The sequence below is a fragment of the Phodopus roborovskii genome, unplaced genomic scaffold (assembly GCF_943737965.1).
Source record: "Phodopus roborovskii unplaced genomic scaffold, PHOROB, whole genome shotgun sequence".
NCBI classification, from domain to species: domain Eukaryota; kingdom Metazoa; phylum Chordata; class Mammalia; order Rodentia; family Cricetidae; genus Phodopus; species Phodopus roborovskii.
In genome coordinates this window covers 6,796,129-6,813,603 of record NW_026126566.1, presented here as the reverse complement: position 1 = coordinate 6,813,603, position 17,475 = coordinate 6,796,129, and the positions used below count along the sequence as shown (strand labels likewise).

The following is a 17,475-nucleotide window of genomic DNA, read 5'->3' as shown; positions in this document are numbered from 1 at the left end:
TTTTTTGTTTTGTTTTTTTTTTTTTGGTATCAGATATTAGAGATATTATTTGTCAGGATTCCTTCTGAGACTTTCAGAGGAGTAATGACTTCAGAGAAGCAGAAGATACCAGGAACTACCAGAGGGTTGTGGGAGCTCAGATGAGATTTATCCAAGGCATTTCAGAAGACTTCAGAAGAGTTTACATATTTGAGTACTGAAGATCTCGTTAGTAAGCCTAGAGAAAATGTAAAAATTGTGCAGGGCAGTATACTTATATGCAAGCTTTCAGAGGTTGATGTGATTAGGTTCAGCAGATACTTCTGGTGTTTGACTTTGTTCCTGAGAGCAAACCAGGAGACATTAGAAAAACCTACCTGTTTGGTGCTGCGTGACAAGGCCTTCATATCATTAGCCAGTTGTCCTTAAGGAACGACTGCCTGGCTTTCTGGGCAGCCCCTCCTATACCACCAGGCAGCTGGACTGAGTGAGCGAGCTACCCCGGAAATGACGCGCTGCCTTGCTGGCAGTGCGGAAGTGGAGATGGCGGAGCTCTATGTGAAACCGGGTGAGCACTGCGGGTGGGCGGTTGGGGGTACTGGGAGTGAACTCTGACTCCCCTCCACCCCAGACCCCAAAGTAACCTTTGTTGGGTTCCCGGTTTCGTTTCACACACTTCCTTGCCTTCGCAGGCAACAAGGAACGCGGTTGGAACGACCCTCCGCAGTTTTCTTACGGGCTGCAGACTCAGACTGGTGGACCCAAACGCACACCCCTTACTAAGAGGGTCGCGGCCCCACAGGATGGATCCCCTAGAGGTGCGTAAGGCCATGCGGGGAATCGTGTACAGAGAAATAGTTTGGGATAAGCCTGTCTCATCGGCCTGTTTTCCTCTTCCAAGGACTCGATTAGGAGAGGAGTTGGGAGCCGGTAAGGCTTAGCGCAGGCTTTTGTAGCCGGTTCTTTCTGCATTCCTGGTCAGTAAATGGCATGTTGGACAAAAAGGTCTATGCTCATTCACATAGTTTCCAAATGTTTCCTGCCTAGATGTCTTCCCAGAACCCTATGATCTTTGTGTTATAAGCATCTCAGACTTTGTTACTTACTCATTTGTTTAATTGGTATTTACTGAGCGTTTGTCAAGCCAGGCACTTCTGAGTGTAAACGAAAAAGCAGTGAACAAGCTAAAAGGTCTTGGTAGGGACTCTGGAGAGAAAACAGGGGAAGCAATAGTTTCCAAGTAACTAAGGTGTCTGGGGGTGCTATTTAAGTAAACACGGAAATGTGACCAAGAAGCATTAAGAGATGCAAAAGCATTTTAAGCACAAGAAACAGGTAAGTGCAAATTCTCTGAGATGAGAATAACTTTGCCTGGTTCAGAAACTGAAGTAGAGTGCTCCAAAAAAAGACCTTTCTAGTGGAATGTTGGAAGATAGGTATGGAGGTGGTGGGATGCTATATTTGATTTGATGTAATGGACTTGAACATCATCCCCTATGGAGAGGGTGTGGATTTTCAGACCTTTTCTGAAAAACAGAAAGTTTTTAGTAAATAGTACAGCCCATTCGTACATTCATGGGATGAAAGAGCAAGAGCCAAGAACTGATCATAAGAGAGAAAAGAAATAATCATAGGAGGGAGACCAAAAGACATAAGTCTGGACTGCAAAATATGAGTGGAGAGATGACTTTTTAACTGTTGAGCCATTTCTCCAGCCCTGAGTGATGCCCTTTTAATAGGTGCAAGCACCTTCTGAGGAAGGACTGTCGCCACAATGGTTGGCAGGTAGATTAAAAGAGTTCCTGAACTGGGCATGGTAGTGTATGGCTATGGTCTCAGTATTCAGGAAGCTGAAGTAGGAAGAATGCCAGACATTTGAAGCCAGTCTGGGTTAGAGTGAAACCCTGTCTCAAACAGCAACAGCAAAAAAATCTCATTTGATGACTTTATCAGTGAAATAAGAGGCATGAGGAAAAATAGGAAGTGTTTACAGAACGTGAAATTTAGAGATATGAAAATGTTTATTTTTGAAGAGTGGAGAAATGCAGTTTTCTGTATCATTTAACATCTGTAAAAAGGGTTAAATTATAATTGGGGGGGGTGTGGAGAAATGTCTCATTGGTTAAGAGTTCTAGAGAAGCTGAGTTTGGTTCAACCAATAAAACAGGGCAATAGGAACTAAGAGTTGAGAAGCTCTGACTAAATTTTGTAGTTCATAAAATATTGTGAACAAAGTAAAAGAGAAAATGGAATAAAATGATCAGTGGAGGGTACTAAGCTTTGTTGCTTGATCCAGTTTGAACATTTCAGCCCCAACTTCAGAAATTTCTGGACAACCTTCAGTGGGTCATCCACCTCCTTCAAGTAAGGCTTCCCGGCCTCCGCCTGTGGGGACTTGTCCTGCTACTGGTGTGGAGCCCCCAAGTTCCCCAGCCACTGAGTCTGAGGCTCTGATGGAAGATGTACTAAGACCTCTGGAACAGGCATTGGAGGACTGCCGTGGCCACACAAAGGTAGGCCCTGGCACTTCAAGGGGTAGAAAGGACTTCTATCCAAACAAGAATGGTTCTTAAAGACAGAGCTCCTGATAGGCCCTTAAAGAATCTCTCAAAGTCTTTCCAGGAAAATGGACACTGATGTGAGGGATTCTCAGGACTTTTAAGGACCCACCAGTAGTAGAGACTTTGTGGGAATGGATTGTATTGAATTCCTGTTAGTGAATTATAAGTTTATTTATTTTTGTAAATTGAGGCCATTCAGAGTGTGTACTCAGTCTGGGAGAGAGAGACAAGCTTTGTATGAAAGTTTCTTCAGCTCTCTGGAGAGCTGGATTGAAGAAAGGGGATGACACAGCATGGTAGTCTCACCATTGACCAGGTTTTCCTTATTTGAACAGTAACATTAAGGTGAGTCCTAAGAGACTGGAGAGATGGCTCAGAGGTTAATAGCACTGGCTGCTCTTCTAGAGATCCTTGAGTTCAATTCCCAGCAACCACATGGTGGCTCACAACCATCTGTAATGAGATCTGGTGCCCTCTTCTGGCCTGCAGGCACACATACAGCCAGAATATTGTATACATAATAAATAAATACATAAATAAATGTTTAGGAAAAGTCTCTGAAGGGCTGGGAAGGCACTGAAAATTTAAAATTCTTGTCATGTGTCTTTTGTCTTTGGAGGAGATCCATAGGTTTCATCATATCCATAATGCCTCTCTGTGTGGGGTGGGGACAAGGGGGTGGGGGATGGGTTGTGGGGCCCTCTAACCTGTGAGTAAAAGAATATGAACTCTAATGACCACGAGTCAAACTCCTGAAAAAGAGAAAGCGCATACTGGCAGCAGTGAGTTGGATGATTTCTGTCTCAGAAACAGGTATATGATGATATCAGCCGACGCTTGGCACTGCTTCAGGAACAGTGGGCTGGAGGGAAGCTGTCAATACCTGTAAAGAAGAGGATGGCACTACTTGTGCAAGGTATGGGTGGGGTCCTTTATCCCACAACTGATAGCTGAACTGACAGATGAAGAGGTGTTTACTTATCGGGAAGGGAGGAATGGCAGACGTGACTTTTACTGCATTTGCTTGCTCAAGCCCTGTTTCTCCTCAGAACTTTTACACCACCAGTGGGATGCAGCAGATGATATTCACCGCTCACTTATGGTTGACCATGTGACTGAGGTCAGTCAGTGGATGGTGGGAGTTAAAAGATTAATTGCAGAAAAGAGGAGTCTGTCTTCAGAGGAGGCCAAAGAAGAGAAATCTACAGTAATACCTGAGAACCAGACAGTACTGGGCTTCCACAGTCTTCATAACCCTGGGGGCTCCCTGGACTCACTCAAATGATCTCCTATGCTTTGGTGTGGAAGGCCTCTTGTCACTTGGCTCCCATTACCACCAGGGAGACTATTGGTCCTGACCAAAGCTCTACCTGGGCCAATGCAAGATCACTTGTTATTCATAATATGCACATTTCAATAAACATCTCAATGATGGGAAGTGGGTAGGAAAGATGAGCCATTCTGATGCCAGACTGGTTCTTTCTGGTGTCAGTTTCCCTGTTCCGTGAATACCATTCCTTGTTCCATTCATCAGGAGGGGCCTCGAGGGCATATTGCTACCTGCTTTTTAGAGTAAAAAAGCACACTCTTTGTAATGTGGTGGGTACGTTGTTGGCTAATTTCATTTCAGCCTGAAACAGCTGGAAATTTTCCTGTCAGAAGAGACCATTCCTTTTGCTCGGTCTTTGGTGTATTGTTTGGGGTTTCTGCTGTTTAAACTGAACGAGAAAAAGACCAGATTTCAACATTACTGTTGGGTGTAGTAGCACATACCTATAGCCCTAACATTTCAGACATGGCAGGAAGAGGTTAGCCTGTACTACATAGTGAGTTTGAGGCCACCTTAAGCTATGTTGAGATGCTGTTTCAACAACAAAGATTAGATTACTGATATTTGAGGTTAAGATGATCTGATTTACCAAGCAAGGTGTTACCTCATTTTGGGTTTTAGTGTAGGCCTTAGTCTTTTATTTTTTCGAGACAGGTTTTCTCTGTGTATCTGCCTGCCTCTGCCTCCCGAGCACTGGGTAAAAGGTATGCACCACCACCACCACCAGGCTAGTCTTCCTTTTTCAAAAAGATTTACTTATGTGAGTGCTCTGTCTGCATGTTTGCCTGCACCCAGAAGAGGACATCAACTTCCATTATAGAAGGTTGTGAGAGACATTTTTAGTTGCTGGGACTTGAACTCAAGGCCTGGAAGAATAACCAGTGTTCTTAAGTGCTGAGCCAACTCTCCAGCCCTGTCCCACCAGTCTTTTCTAACACTTTTTTTTTTTTTTAAAAGAAATAGCTGGAAGCAGAAATGTACTGGTGATTATGCTGAGAAGAGAGATACAAGGTTTCCAGGATTGAACTGGGGATTGGTACTTAGAGGTAGAAAGTAGAAAAGGCAGGGAAGACACTGAGAGTGGCTGTTAGCTGAAACAGCATCTCTTCCATGAGTTCACTTTACAAACCGTTGGGGGTAGGGACCTTGCTTCCTCGAAAGACAGGAACAAGCAGCCCTTGGCAAGGCTCAGGCTGTTGCTGTTGATGGCCTGGCACTGCAGCAACCTTCTCATAGCCTGCTTCAAGCCCTAATTGCTGCAGGAAGTGGGCCAGTGGGAGCCGGTGAGCAGCGCTAGGGCCTCTTAGTCAGGGCTGCTGAGTGGCTGAGAGTTGGGCACTGAGGAGAACACTGGAGCCAAGACATTTTGTTGTATGTTTACTAAGCAGCCAGAAGGTGACATATTCTGTTCCCCAGTGCCAGCCCTGAGGAGTATGTATAGACCAGAGAAAGCTAAAAGGGCTTGGCAAGTGCCCACTGCTATCCCTGGTCCAGCTGCCTCAGAACTAGAGGAAGCCCAGAACCAACAAGTCACTCTTCTTCCAGATTAGATGAGGCCAGCCGGCCTTTGGATGCCCTAGAAGAGGTGGTGGCAACAGAGGCATAAGGATCCTTTTGTAACTCCACAGTCATCTTCTATTGGATTACATGTCCATTTCAAACTGTTCGTCATCTGGGGAGAGAAGTCAAAAGAGCAGTTACTTGTCTCAAGTGTTTGTAAGCCCAGTCACTACGGAAACCCCTCTTGAAATTGAACCCCAACTCCACAAAGGCATTTCATTGCTAGTCCTACTTTCTTACCGGTTATCTCTTCCTCTGTCTGCTTCCGTTCCTTCAGCAACTCCAGCTTGGAGGGTGGGACTGTTGGAGTCGTGACCCCGGGAATCTGAGGGAGGCAGCAGGGAAGTGTCCGGGCAATGGGTGAGTTCTTGCACTCCAGCAGGAACTTTCGGTCGTAGATGATCCTGGTGCCTGCGAAGGAGTAAGGGCTGAAGTTAAGAACCAGGAACTTGAACACATTACTGCCCGGCTAGGATTCAACTGGCAAGTCACACCACAAAAGACATGCCCAACCAGCCTAAGCAACATTAAGGCAAGTTGAACATTCTAGCTAGTCTAAATAGGTACCCTGGGCCAGGATAGTGGTGGTAGGTAGTCTCAAAATCCTTTAGGGCTAGCTTCACCCATGGGCACATGGCCAGCAGTGTCCTCAAAGAGCCCCACTCTATTCTATTTCTTATGCTCCCACATGGCATAAACCTGTTTGTTTGCCAGCCCAGCAGCTCATGACTAAGTGCTGCGCTACTACACTACATAAAACTTGGTTTCTGTTGTGGGCACTGTCTATGCAGTGGTTCTCAATCTGTGGGTCGCAACTCTCACAGGAGTCACCTAAGACCATCAGAAAACAGATGTTTACACTATGAGTCATAACAGTAGCAAACTTAGTTATGGAGTAGCAATGAAAGTAATTTTATAGTTGAAGACCACCATAACATGAACTGTTTAAAGGGTCGCAACATCAGTATGAAGCATAGTGAATTACTGCCCAGAACATTGCTTTGAGTTTTTTTTGTAAAACAGTTTCATATAGACTTTCTCAATCTTGGGAAGAAGTCCACACAACCAATTCCAAGGTTCATCCCATCCCATCCCATCCCACCCCTGCTGACCTCCCCGGGTAGTGGCATATAGTGCCCCCCCCATGCTGCTGTAGCCGTTTGAGAGCCGGTCTTGGCACCCTGGAATAGGGCAACTTGTGGATGTGAACATAGCGAGAGCAGGAAGACTAATAGCGATTGCCTTGAAAGCATGGAAAGCCCGGAAAACAGGTTTGAGTAGTAGGCAGTCTCAGTGACCACGTGTGGCAACTGGCAACAACACTAATATACGTCACGCCCGGGGTGGGCCATTGGCTAGTCACTCAAACTGAGGGTTCCGCCCACCCGCCCAGGAACTCTCAGGATCTGCTGGGACTTGAGAGATTCAGAAGTTTATTTGCTAGTTAATCCTGGATGCTGGGAATTATGGCTGTGCCCATTTCTTTCAACAGTTATGATGAAAACATGCCCACAGATCTTGTAGAAGATAGGACTCCACCTGAGTGGGTCCTTCAGCCCAGTTTTGTAGTGCCCCTGGTAGCAAACTGCTGTACTTGGTCAAAGTGTCTTGATGTTCTGCCCTTTGAGTATAGCAGGAAGTCAGAGGCTTTTTCAGTGTGACACTAGGTCTACTCAGAGTTCAGGGGCAGGGAAGGCTGTAGTCAAGACATCAAGAATGCAGAAGCTAGCCCTTTGATGGACATAGATAACTACAGGCTCGGTGCTGAAGGCTTAGCCTGCTAGCTCTCTGGAAGGGAACATCAAAGATAGGTTTGCCTTGCCTCAGACAGTGAACTTTAAGCTGGGCGGTGGTAGCGCACACCTTTAATCCCAGCACTCGGGAGGCAGAGGCAGGTGGATCTCTGTGAGCAAGACCAGCAGCCTGGTCTATAAGAGCTAGTTCCAGGGCAGCCTCCAAAACCAGAGAGAAGCCCTGTCTCAAAAAACCAAAACCAAAAAAAAAAAAAAAAAAAAAAAAAAAAAGTGAACTTTATTTTTTTTAGATTATTATTATTTTAGATAGGATCTCACTGTGTCCTCCTAGCTGGTCTGAACTTGGTATGTAGACCAGGCTGGCTTTCAACTCAGAGATCTGCCTGCCTCTGCCTCTGAGTATTGCTTAAAGGCATGCACCACCCAGTCTGGCTGAGCTTGATATGACAGACAATTCTTGTTAATGCAGAAGTTGTAGGTTTTCAGAATCACATTCCAGGTAGCAGGTGTACATATATTTTATTATTCCTCAAAAGACATTGGAGTCTCTTACAAAATGGTACAAGTGTAAGCAGATTATGGGTAACTGTCTAACAATTTCACTTTTAAGCAAAGTGAAGAAGTAGCCTGATAGTTAAGAGTAGGGTATGGAGTAGAGAGGGTACTGAAGATGAGTCCATTGCACAGTGGCAACGGAGACAGAAAAAGGGACAAAATTCAGATACACAGAAGAACAAAATAGGGGGAAGTGAGATTAAGGCACTTGCTGTCAAGCCTGATTGATCTAAATTCCATCTCTGGGACCTCATGAAGGAAAGAATTAATTCCCGCAAGCAGTCCTCTAACACAGGCATGGTGATATGCCCCTTCCCCCAACAAATGTAATAAAAAATTAAAGGTGGAAGGTGAAGTGATCTACTCAAGGGCAAGTTAAGGAAAATGGAGATAAGCTAGGGTAACTCCCAATTTCCTGGTTTGACAATCTTGGTAGCTGGAACTGTAAAAGTGAAAACACAAAGGGGCATATCTTATGTTAAGCAATGAATACTGTGTTCAGAGTAACAAGATACTAACAACAAAGAGCTGTAATAACTGGTCAGAAGTTCAAGGGGAAAACTACTTATTCAGACATGAATAAAATGAAATACAAGAGTATGGGATGCTATCATATGAGAAGATGCAGTGTTAAGAAGAGGTCTAGCACACTAGTATTTAATTAAGAAAATTATTCACCAAACAGGCAAAGAAAAAGCAGAAATAGAACTAAAGGGGCTGGTTGTAAGTGGTGGCACGCTCTTTAGTCCCAGCACTTGGAAGGCAGAAGCAGGCAGATCCTCAAGTTTGAGGCCACTCAGGTCTACATAGTGAGACAATGCAAAAATTATATGGACTGAAGATGTAGCCTAGCTGGTAGAGTGCTTTGTGTATCATGCCTGAGGTCCTGGGTTTAATCCCTAGCACTGCCAAAATGAAAACAAAACCCAAACAAATTCTAGAGGTTTTCAAGAAAGGTGCATGTCAAGTGTTATCTTCATTCTTTGAACTTCTACTATAAAACAGCAGCCAGTATAATACTATTGCTTTTCTTGGGTAACTTTTCTATAACATACTTTGGGCTGACAGGCTAGGAAACTAGAAAGCCAGACCACACACACACACACACACACACACACACACACACACACACACACACACACACCCTGGATAAAGCATCAGAAGTTTATGTCACAGGGTTAACACTAATTACCATTTGGCACAGAAACAAAAGCCACCAACCAAAAACTATGCCTAGGGTTAACTACCAGAAATACAATTAAAGCTATACAGCAAATATCAGGACTCTACCACTTAAGCAAATATTTTGAATTCCCAGTAGTACCACCAAAATAAAACAAAACAAGCTGGGTTTGGTGGCATACCCTTTTCTCCCAGTGGTGGGGAGGCAGAGGCAGCTGGATCACCTATATAAATGAAAAGCATTCACAGACAGGTTTGAAATCAGCTAATGTGTTCATGATCTTGTTCGCTAATTTAGATCTTGAAGTTCAGGCTTATGTCCGATATTATTATTTTGACATGGAGGGCTTCCCATTTTGTTCAGATTGGTATTGAGCTCCTAGGCTCAAAGAATCCTTCTACCAAAGATAAGATTTGTTTTACATGGCTCTTTCCTAGTGTTGAAGACCTTTGGACCACATGTAAACCCAGAAGAGGCAAACAAACCTGTAGGAAAACAGCTTCTGAACATCTTGATCTGTGACTAGCACAAGTATTTCTACCAAACAGTACAGTTGGTCATATCTTCCTAGAGGACCCTGTCCTGGGGGGAGGACTGTGATGATGTTGCATTTTCTATTTACCCTTAGTGATTTGGCAATTGACCTTCACTCTCTACTTTAGGAAATGCATGTGGAAAGAGTTTTTAAAGTATCAAAATTTTAAGTATGTTAATACCACATCCAATAAAGGTCATAAAGCCAGGCCTGTGCCTGAAAGTTCCTTTGTTGGGGAAGTGTAGGTGGTATTGAGATAAGCATTTCATGGATCTGAGGCTGCCATTAAAACCCCAATCCCCCTATCATGAAATTGAGTCTGGCATTAAAGTCCCAATCCCCCTACCTCCACTTTGTAAGTGCTGGACTCTGTTAGGCTTGAAACTCATGCCCAGTTCTTCCCCTTCTACAAGCTAACTCAAAGCAAGGACAGATCTCTTATGTAGTAGTGTTACAGTTGGGAGGAGGAACAGAAGCCATAAGGCTTAAGATTTCTTACCTCTGGTTAGAAGAGGCTACTATTGGCTGTCCAACTCTCTTCTTTGGTCTGGTTAGCTGAGGTGATGGAATTTCCCCCTTGAGAGCAGGGACTGAAGAAAGTACACTGGCCTATAAAAGGGCAAGTCAGCACACTGTAGCCACAACAGTTTTAAAGAGTTCTAAAACATCAACAATTTTATCACACTGAACACTACTTGAAAGAGGTGGATCCAAAAACCTTGAAGATACAGTTTTATTCCTTGAAAGAACTTATTCTCATGGGGTTTGACATGTGCCTTAGTTAGCAGGATGTTTCTTTAAAGCTTAAGGGCTCACTATGGATGTGTAACATTTTCTTCTGCTTCCACTAATTTCCAAATCAATAATGGTTTTTAGAATAGAAGACCTTTCATTTCAATTATCAGAACCAAACCTCAGAACTGTAAAACATTTGTTTCCAGTATTCTTAATACCATACATTTTCATTAACAAGAAAAAGAAGAAAATCTGTGTTATAACTACAAGACTGATTATGTTCAGATGGGGAATGTGAAGCCCAGAAAAATGAGACGACTTACCTAGAGTCACAGAGTTGTAAGTGACAGAGATGAAAACAGAACTGAGTTCTTGGACTCTCACTCCACTGTACCCATACTGCCTCCCTCCATCCCTTGTATGTTTTGAAAATAATCAAGTTCTTACCTGAGCTAGGTTTTATCCAATGTTCAAGTTGGTAAAATAGCAGTAAAGTAATATCAGGAAGAGGCAGGAAGAGGAAGAGAGATTATAGCAGGTAAAATAGGGCTGGGATTAGGCTACCAAGATCCAAAAGGAAAGGAAGGTGATGCTGTGAAAGGGAAGGGAGGAGTCTCCCCAGAGGCACTACTGTACAACTCTTTCTTCCTAATTCTCGGGGTTCTCTTTCCTTTTTCTTTATGGCTTCTAGTTTCTGACATGAGACAGAATTTCTTCTGTAGTATTCAAAGGTTAGAAATAGATTTAAGGATTCCTTCCAATCATTCAAATATGTTACAGAAAATTAAGGTAGAATAAAAGTCACCTTTTTGTTCTACTGAATAATTTACTTAAGATTACCTATCTCCATTTCATGAAGAGTAGCGTCATTCATTTCACTAATTTTAAGTGATTATTTCTGTTTATTGACAGGAGGGAACAGTAAGATATGTAGGTGATCTAAGTGACTGTTCTGCCCTAGAATGAGATGGCCTCTAGAGAAGATTTGATATGACCACTATAAAGGCAGTAAACTTCCCACCAGTTATACTTTCCAAATTCATCAAAAATAGAAAATAAGAAATGAGCTTATAAAAGCTTTCCCATGTAAAATGGTATGGAAAACCAAAGAACCAAGTTACATCTTACATAAAACTAATAGGGTACTTCTGACCTGGTGATGGCTTAGGACCCAGGTAAAGATTATAAGAATTCTTAATTGCTTTTAGAGTAGGAAAGTGATGCTTGCATGATTCTTTGCTCTTAGTTGTTGCTTGTGTGTGTGTGTGTGTGTGTACGCGTGTGTGTACGCACACGCATTATCTTTTGCTTTCTCTCAGTGCCGAAAATATTGTTTTCTTTTAAGTGACATTTATAAAGCTGGGATATTGAACTACATGAAAACACAACTGGATGATATATTTCGATACAAGAATTTCTTTTCTCTGTTGTGTCAAATTCTTGGCACAATGTATGGTTTGGCTAACCTATTCCAGTGTTTTTGTGATTAATTTGTTTAGCATATTGGCTTTTCATTTTTGAGGTATTGGAACTAAACACAGCATTATTCACTTATTTATAAATATTACTCAGCTATTCATCAATATAACTGATTAACAGAAGTCACCCCTTCTTCAACTTTTTATGCCCAAACTCAAAAGCCAAGAAGTACAAAAAGAATCCAAGGGATTGATTTGGTTATCACTACATTTGTTCAATGTAAAGCCCAAGGTTATTACTGACACAGTCATGATCCAATAAAATGTAAAACTTATCAAATGGCCTATTCACTAACATCAGCTAAGACAAACTGCAAGGGCTTGAACATCCTCATATTTAATGAGGTAAGAGACAGGAGAATAAGAAATAGCTAACAAGCTTTAGCAATGCTTTTTATAGCTTTCCAAGAATAGACTCTACAGTGTTAAATGTGAAAAGCATGTTACAAATAAATACAGCATTAGCAATCTAATTAAATATGACTGTGGATTGGTTGGAATCTTCAAGACCACTGAAAGGATCACACCCCACTTCTAAACACTGTTCATTTTTTTATTGAATATTCTGGTAAATATTTCACATTAATACAGGCTACATTAAGTAGAGCCACTATATCACAAGAAAATTTACTCATATTTTTTCTTTTAAGTATGTAAACAATAATACATGTATTTACCACCCTCAAAAGTTGAAACATGTAATTATCTAATTCTCTTCTGCATACAAGTAGCATTCAGTATGTTTAGCCAAAAGCACTAGGTTCATCTTATCTCAAGTCAAAAAATGGCTAAACTACTCAGAGAACATACTTAGGTGGATAGGAAATCAATTTGCTCTTACACAATGGGTGATCAAATTTCCATTGCTAAGCCTCAGAAAATATTTTAGTTAGGCACATTAAAAAAAAAACAAAACAAAACAAAACAAAAATCCCAAAAACCCCAGAGTTCTTCCAAAGTCTTAGGTTTCCCAAACAAGGCTAAAGAGTAAAGACCTTCTAACTTAGTTGACATATTTGAGATGCATGTTTCCAATATGAGGTGCCCACGTGCCAGGCCAAATCTGAAAAGGGGGAGGAAAAATTGGAATTTCTAATTAGGAATCTTTACACACTTGTGAAATGAATATATAAATTCAATGGTAATGCAGTGTTTCTACCTAGGAAGAATACACATATAAGAAATAAAATGTTTAGTAGCATCATTTTGATAATGAAAAAACTTAATTCAGATTAACAGTCATTACTCAAACCTTACATTTCCCATCAAATTCAGAGTCACATGACAAATCTGAAAAGTGGAAGAGCTTTAAGCCCGTTTTACCTGTTGGGCATCAGTGCATTCAGTTGAATTCTGGATAACTTTTATCATAGGGTTCCAAGCAGGATCTGGGTTATGAAGTCCATTGAACAGTGGGCCTCCTGGAACATCAGCAAGCTGAGGATGAGAGGGTATGATGGTGCCTCCATACATGGAAATCGGCAGCCCCTAAAACAGCAGAAAGAGAAGTCTTCATCATGCAATGACAGATAATGTTTCCATTAATACCAGCTAAGACCTCTTTATAATCTTTATTCAAATAACTTCAGAGAATTCTGTTAGTATATCATGGCACAGTATTGAGAAATCAACTGTTTCATCCACATTTACAATGTTTTTCAGCAAGAGAGGGGAAAAACCAAACCAAACCAAAACTAATCCACTATGAAATTATCAGGAACTTTCCCACACGTTCAATTTTCTCCTAGTTCAGTTTTACTAGTAAGAAAAGAGTAGTTGTGTGTAGAGGTGCATGCCTTTAATCCTAGGCAGAAGCAGGTGGATCTCTGTGAGTTAAGGTGAGCCTGGTCTACACAGTGAGTTCCAGGCCATCCAGGGCTACATGGTGTGACACTATCTCAAAGAAAGATAAACATAATTTTGTATAGGCATTTACAGCTATAATCTGGCTATATGACAGCCAGGAAACCATAAGAGCACAAAAGAACACTGAATTGGACAGTGGGTAGGGATCTCCCTCAAATGTGTGGCACAGAAAGCAAAGAAGAACTCAAATCTCTCTGGTCTTTTAAAGAAACGACATCTTCAGGACAAGTGAGGGAAAAGTACTGTAAGACATCAGTACCCATTAAAACTGAACAAAAGAGCCGGGTGTTGGTAGCACATGCTTTTAATCCCAGCACTCGGGAGGCAGAGACAGGTGAATCTCTCTGTGAGTTCAAGGCCATCCTGGACTACAGAGTGAGTTCCTAGACAGGCTCCAAAAAATACAGAGAAATCCTGTCTCAAAAAAACAAAACAAAACAAAAAAACAAACAAACAAACAAAACAACTGAACAAAAGATGTGACAGTTACAGAAGCAAAAGGGTGATTTCCACACAAACTACTCCTTAATAAGTGACTACAGTGGCTGGCAATGATGCATGCCAACCCACTTTAGAAAAATCCACAAAGCCACTTACCATAGGCTGGTGAAAAATGTTAGAGGGAGCTACCATTCCAGAATCATCTCTCTCCATTGGTTGATGCTGGGAGAATGTGGTTGGGTCTGATAACTGTTGATGCATTGGATGGTTCCCTATCATAGACTGTGACCAACCTGATAAGCCTTCTGGAAAAAAGAATTAAAAATAGTGTTTAGTATTTTCTCAGGTTAACTAGGCAGTGGTGGCACATACCTTTAATCCCAGCACATGGGAGGCAGAACAAGGCAGATCTCAGTCAGTTCAAGGATAGCCTGGTCTACCGAGTGAGTTCCAGAACAACTTTGGCTGTTGCAGAGAAACCCTGTCTTGAAAAGAACAAAGAAAAACAAAAAAAAAAAAAAAAACAAAAAGCCCCAAACAAACCTAAAAACAACAACAAAAAAAGAAAACTAAAATTGAATGTTAAGTATAGAAACTAAGGTTTTTCTCCTTTTTACACTTAGATATATTGTATCTGTGTGCCCATTAAAAACTAATTTTGCTTCTGTGAGAAGCAAATCCATAGCTTTGTGTATGTAAGGTGAATGGTCTATTTTAGGGCTATATCAGCCCTCTCTGGTATTGTAAGAGAAGGCCTCACTGTGCAACATTAGTGCTCAGACTGGATCCTGAACTCCCTGCATAACTCATGCTGATCTGAGACTGATGATCCTCATGCCTAAGGCTCTGTAGTGCTGGAATTACAGGTATATGTCAATATACACAAGCTTAAGGAATTCAGTTTTTGGAGGAAAAATTATGTGTTTATATGCATGCCTGAGTGTATGTGTGTGTACCACCTACATGTAGGAACCCACAGAGGTCTGAAGAGGCATCAGATACCCTGGAACAAGGTTATAGACAGTTGTGAACTGCCCTTTGGGTACTTAGAACTGAACCTAGGTCCTCTGCAAGAGCAACAAGTGCTGGTAACCATAGTCTTCTCTCTAGCCTCTCTTCTCTTACTCCTAGGAATTGTTTTGTTTTGTTTGTTTGTTTTGTTTTTTTTCAGGACAGGGCTTCTTCTCTGTGAAACAATCCTGGCTGTCCTGGAACTTGCTTTGCGGATCAGGATGGCCTTGAACTCACTGATATCCACCCAAATGCTGGGATTAAAGGCATGGGCCACAATCGCCTGGCTGGAATTAAGCTTTAATGGCAAACTCTCATCATAATTTATGCAAAATGTTTTGGCAGAGACAGGGTAAGGTAATTATACCTGACATAGCATTGACACCAAATGACCAGATCCCACTGTGTCCAACAGGAGCAACAAAACTGGTCCCCACAGGGGCTTGTGCAACAGATCCTCCTTGCCGAATTCTGGCCAGCCTCTCTGTTCCAATAGGAGGAGGTATCTTTCGATCCTGACTGGCACTGTTTCCTTTTGGTTGTTGGCCCAATGCTGGTGGTGCAGAAGTGGCTGAAAGAGGTGAAGATGGTCCCGAAGAAACAGATGGGACAGGAGAGTCACCTGGTGGCAGAATATTTCTCTATTGTTTTATTACATATAAAAACTACAGGGACATGAGAAACCTTGTAAAGATCTACTCCAGTAACATTGGTTCTGTAAAGAAAAGTTCATTTTAAAAGGATAATTCAAATGAAAATATTTTTATAACCATGTTTAGATTCCTGCCTGAAGTTAAGTATAAAATGCTTGGTAGGGCTTTTTCCCAATTGAATGGATAAAGCTAGGAAAGAATTTACTATTATACTAAATAATCATCTGAAAACATAATTACATCTTACATTTACTACGGCAGTATATTTAGAGACTACTTAGATTACTGTCTGGAAAATATCTGCATATTTGTTAATTCTTTCCAATTTCTATAGCCCCCTTTTTCCATAAGAAAAAGAAGTTGAATATTAAAATCATTCTAGAATTCAAGTGATAACTTTGATTCTTCACTGGACTTAGGTAATATGTGTTGTTTTCTTTGTCATAAAAGCTAATATGGATCAGGTGTTCTGGTATAACCTTAATCATGATACTCTGGAGATGGAGGCAGGCAGATCTTTGTGAGTTTGAGGTCAGTCTGGTCTAAATACTAAGTTCCAGGACAGCCAGAGTTACATAAGGAAACCTTGTCTCAAAAAACCAAGAAAATAAAAGACTAAAATGGACGATGTTAAAAAAAAAAAAACAACAGCCAAGAGTTGTAGCTGTAGCTTAGTAGTGGTAAAGAACTTGCCTAGTGATATGCAAGGCCCAGAGCTCAATTCCCACAACAAGGCTGTGGGAAAGAATATTATATATTATGTGATACCAAATAATTTACATTCTAAATACTGAAATAATTAAAAATAACATGTATCTATAAAAGATAATAATACATCCACAAAATACAAAACTAAGTGTGAAACCATGTCAGGACCACCTACAATCAGCTTCTTTTCAGAGGTAGAGTAATTTCACAACACTGCCTTCTTTCAAAAGGACCTTTTGTAAACTACTATGTGTATTACTGATTCTTGATTCAGAGTTTCAATGAAAACATTTTTAGTTTGATCACAAACCTCAAGTATCTATATATTGCTTATTTTACTAAAACCACTACAAAATGTACCCAGAAACAAATGGTTTAATAGCTTATTTAAGATCCTTTGGAAAGTTTCTTAAGGATTCCTACATGTGTTTGAGGCGCTCGTCCAAGGATGAGGAGAAAAATGTTGTCTGTTGAAACTAGGAGTCCCGACAGGAGCTGGCCCTTGCAGGAAAACCCTTGTTCCTGGTATACCAGAGAAACTTGTCAGAGGAGCAGCAGCAGCTGGGGAGCTGCCTGATGGATCAATGGATGGCAACCCTGAAATAAAACAGGTTCAAGACATCCAATTAGCTGAGGTTTTAAAATGGAAAGCCGAAGGTTTATTATTTTTTTCCAAGATAAAAAAAGCATATGGCTTATTTTTCATAAATCAAAAAAAAATGTACTCATACATATGATACAAATTGTCAAACCCAGCTTTTTATAATCAGAAGAATTACCCAATATTGTTAACTATAGGAAACTAAGCCCAATGTTTTGAAATGGAAGTTCATTTGAAGCAATGTTCTAAACAAATGTTCAAGCACTGGGTGGTGGCGGCGCATACCTTTAATCCCAATACTCAGGAAGCAGAGGCAGGTGGATCTCTGTGAGTTCGAGACCGGCCTGATCCAGGACAGCCTCCAAGCTACAGAGAAACCCTGTTTAAAGAAAACCAAAAACCAAACCAAACCAAAAGAACAACAACAAACCCAAAACATACAATACAAACAAAAGCACAAAACTTCAAGCTTTTGTTACTGAATGGGACATGAAATAAAATCACATTGTGTATATCGAAGTGGTA

At 41.3% G+C, this 17,475-nt stretch overlaps 2 protein-coding genes across 9 annotated transcripts in view; one reads left to right on the top strand and one right to left on the bottom strand.

The window, feature by feature from the left end:
- Nucleotides 1-410: 410 nt before the first annotated feature.
- Sra1 (steroid receptor RNA activator 1) lies at nt 411-3,995 on the top strand. The gene is made up of 5 exons (XM_051202401.1): nt 411-547; nt 672-797; nt 2,290-2,492; nt 3,348-3,456; nt 3,590-3,995. Exons 1-5 carry the CDS (start codon nt 487-489, stop codon nt 3,823-3,825), a joined length of 735 nt encoding a protein of 244 aa, XP_051058358.1. The 5' UTR covers nt 411-486; the 3' UTR covers nt 3,826-3,995.
- A 1,239-nt stretch (nt 3,996-5,234) lies between these two features.
- Ankhd1 (ankyrin repeat and KH domain containing 1) overlaps nt 5,235-17,475 on the bottom strand; it is a 104,433-nt gene continuing 92,192 nt past the window's right edge. For 4 of the 8 annotated variants that reach the window (XM_051202370.1, XM_051202372.1, XM_051202376.1 and 1 more), the window contains 7 exons: nt 16,773-16,946; nt 15,356-15,610; nt 14,134-14,282; nt 12,994-13,158; nt 9,957-10,066; nt 5,671-5,841; nt 5,235-5,542 (listed from right to left, as the gene is read on the bottom strand). In XM_051202370.1, the coding sequence (XP_051058327.1) occupies nt 5,539-5,542; nt 5,671-5,841; nt 9,957-10,066; nt 12,994-13,158; nt 14,134-14,282; nt 15,356-15,610; nt 16,773-16,946 (1,028 nt within the window). In that variant the 3' untranslated portion in view covers nt 5,235-5,538. Of the gene's footprint in view, nt 5,543-5,670; nt 5,842-9,956; nt 10,067-12,209; nt 12,734-12,993; nt 13,159-14,133; nt 14,283-15,355; nt 15,611-16,772; nt 16,947-17,475 lie in introns of those variants that run through there. The other 4 variants (XM_051202371.1, XM_051202373.1, XM_051202374.1 and 1 more) reach the window with 4 other exon arrangements.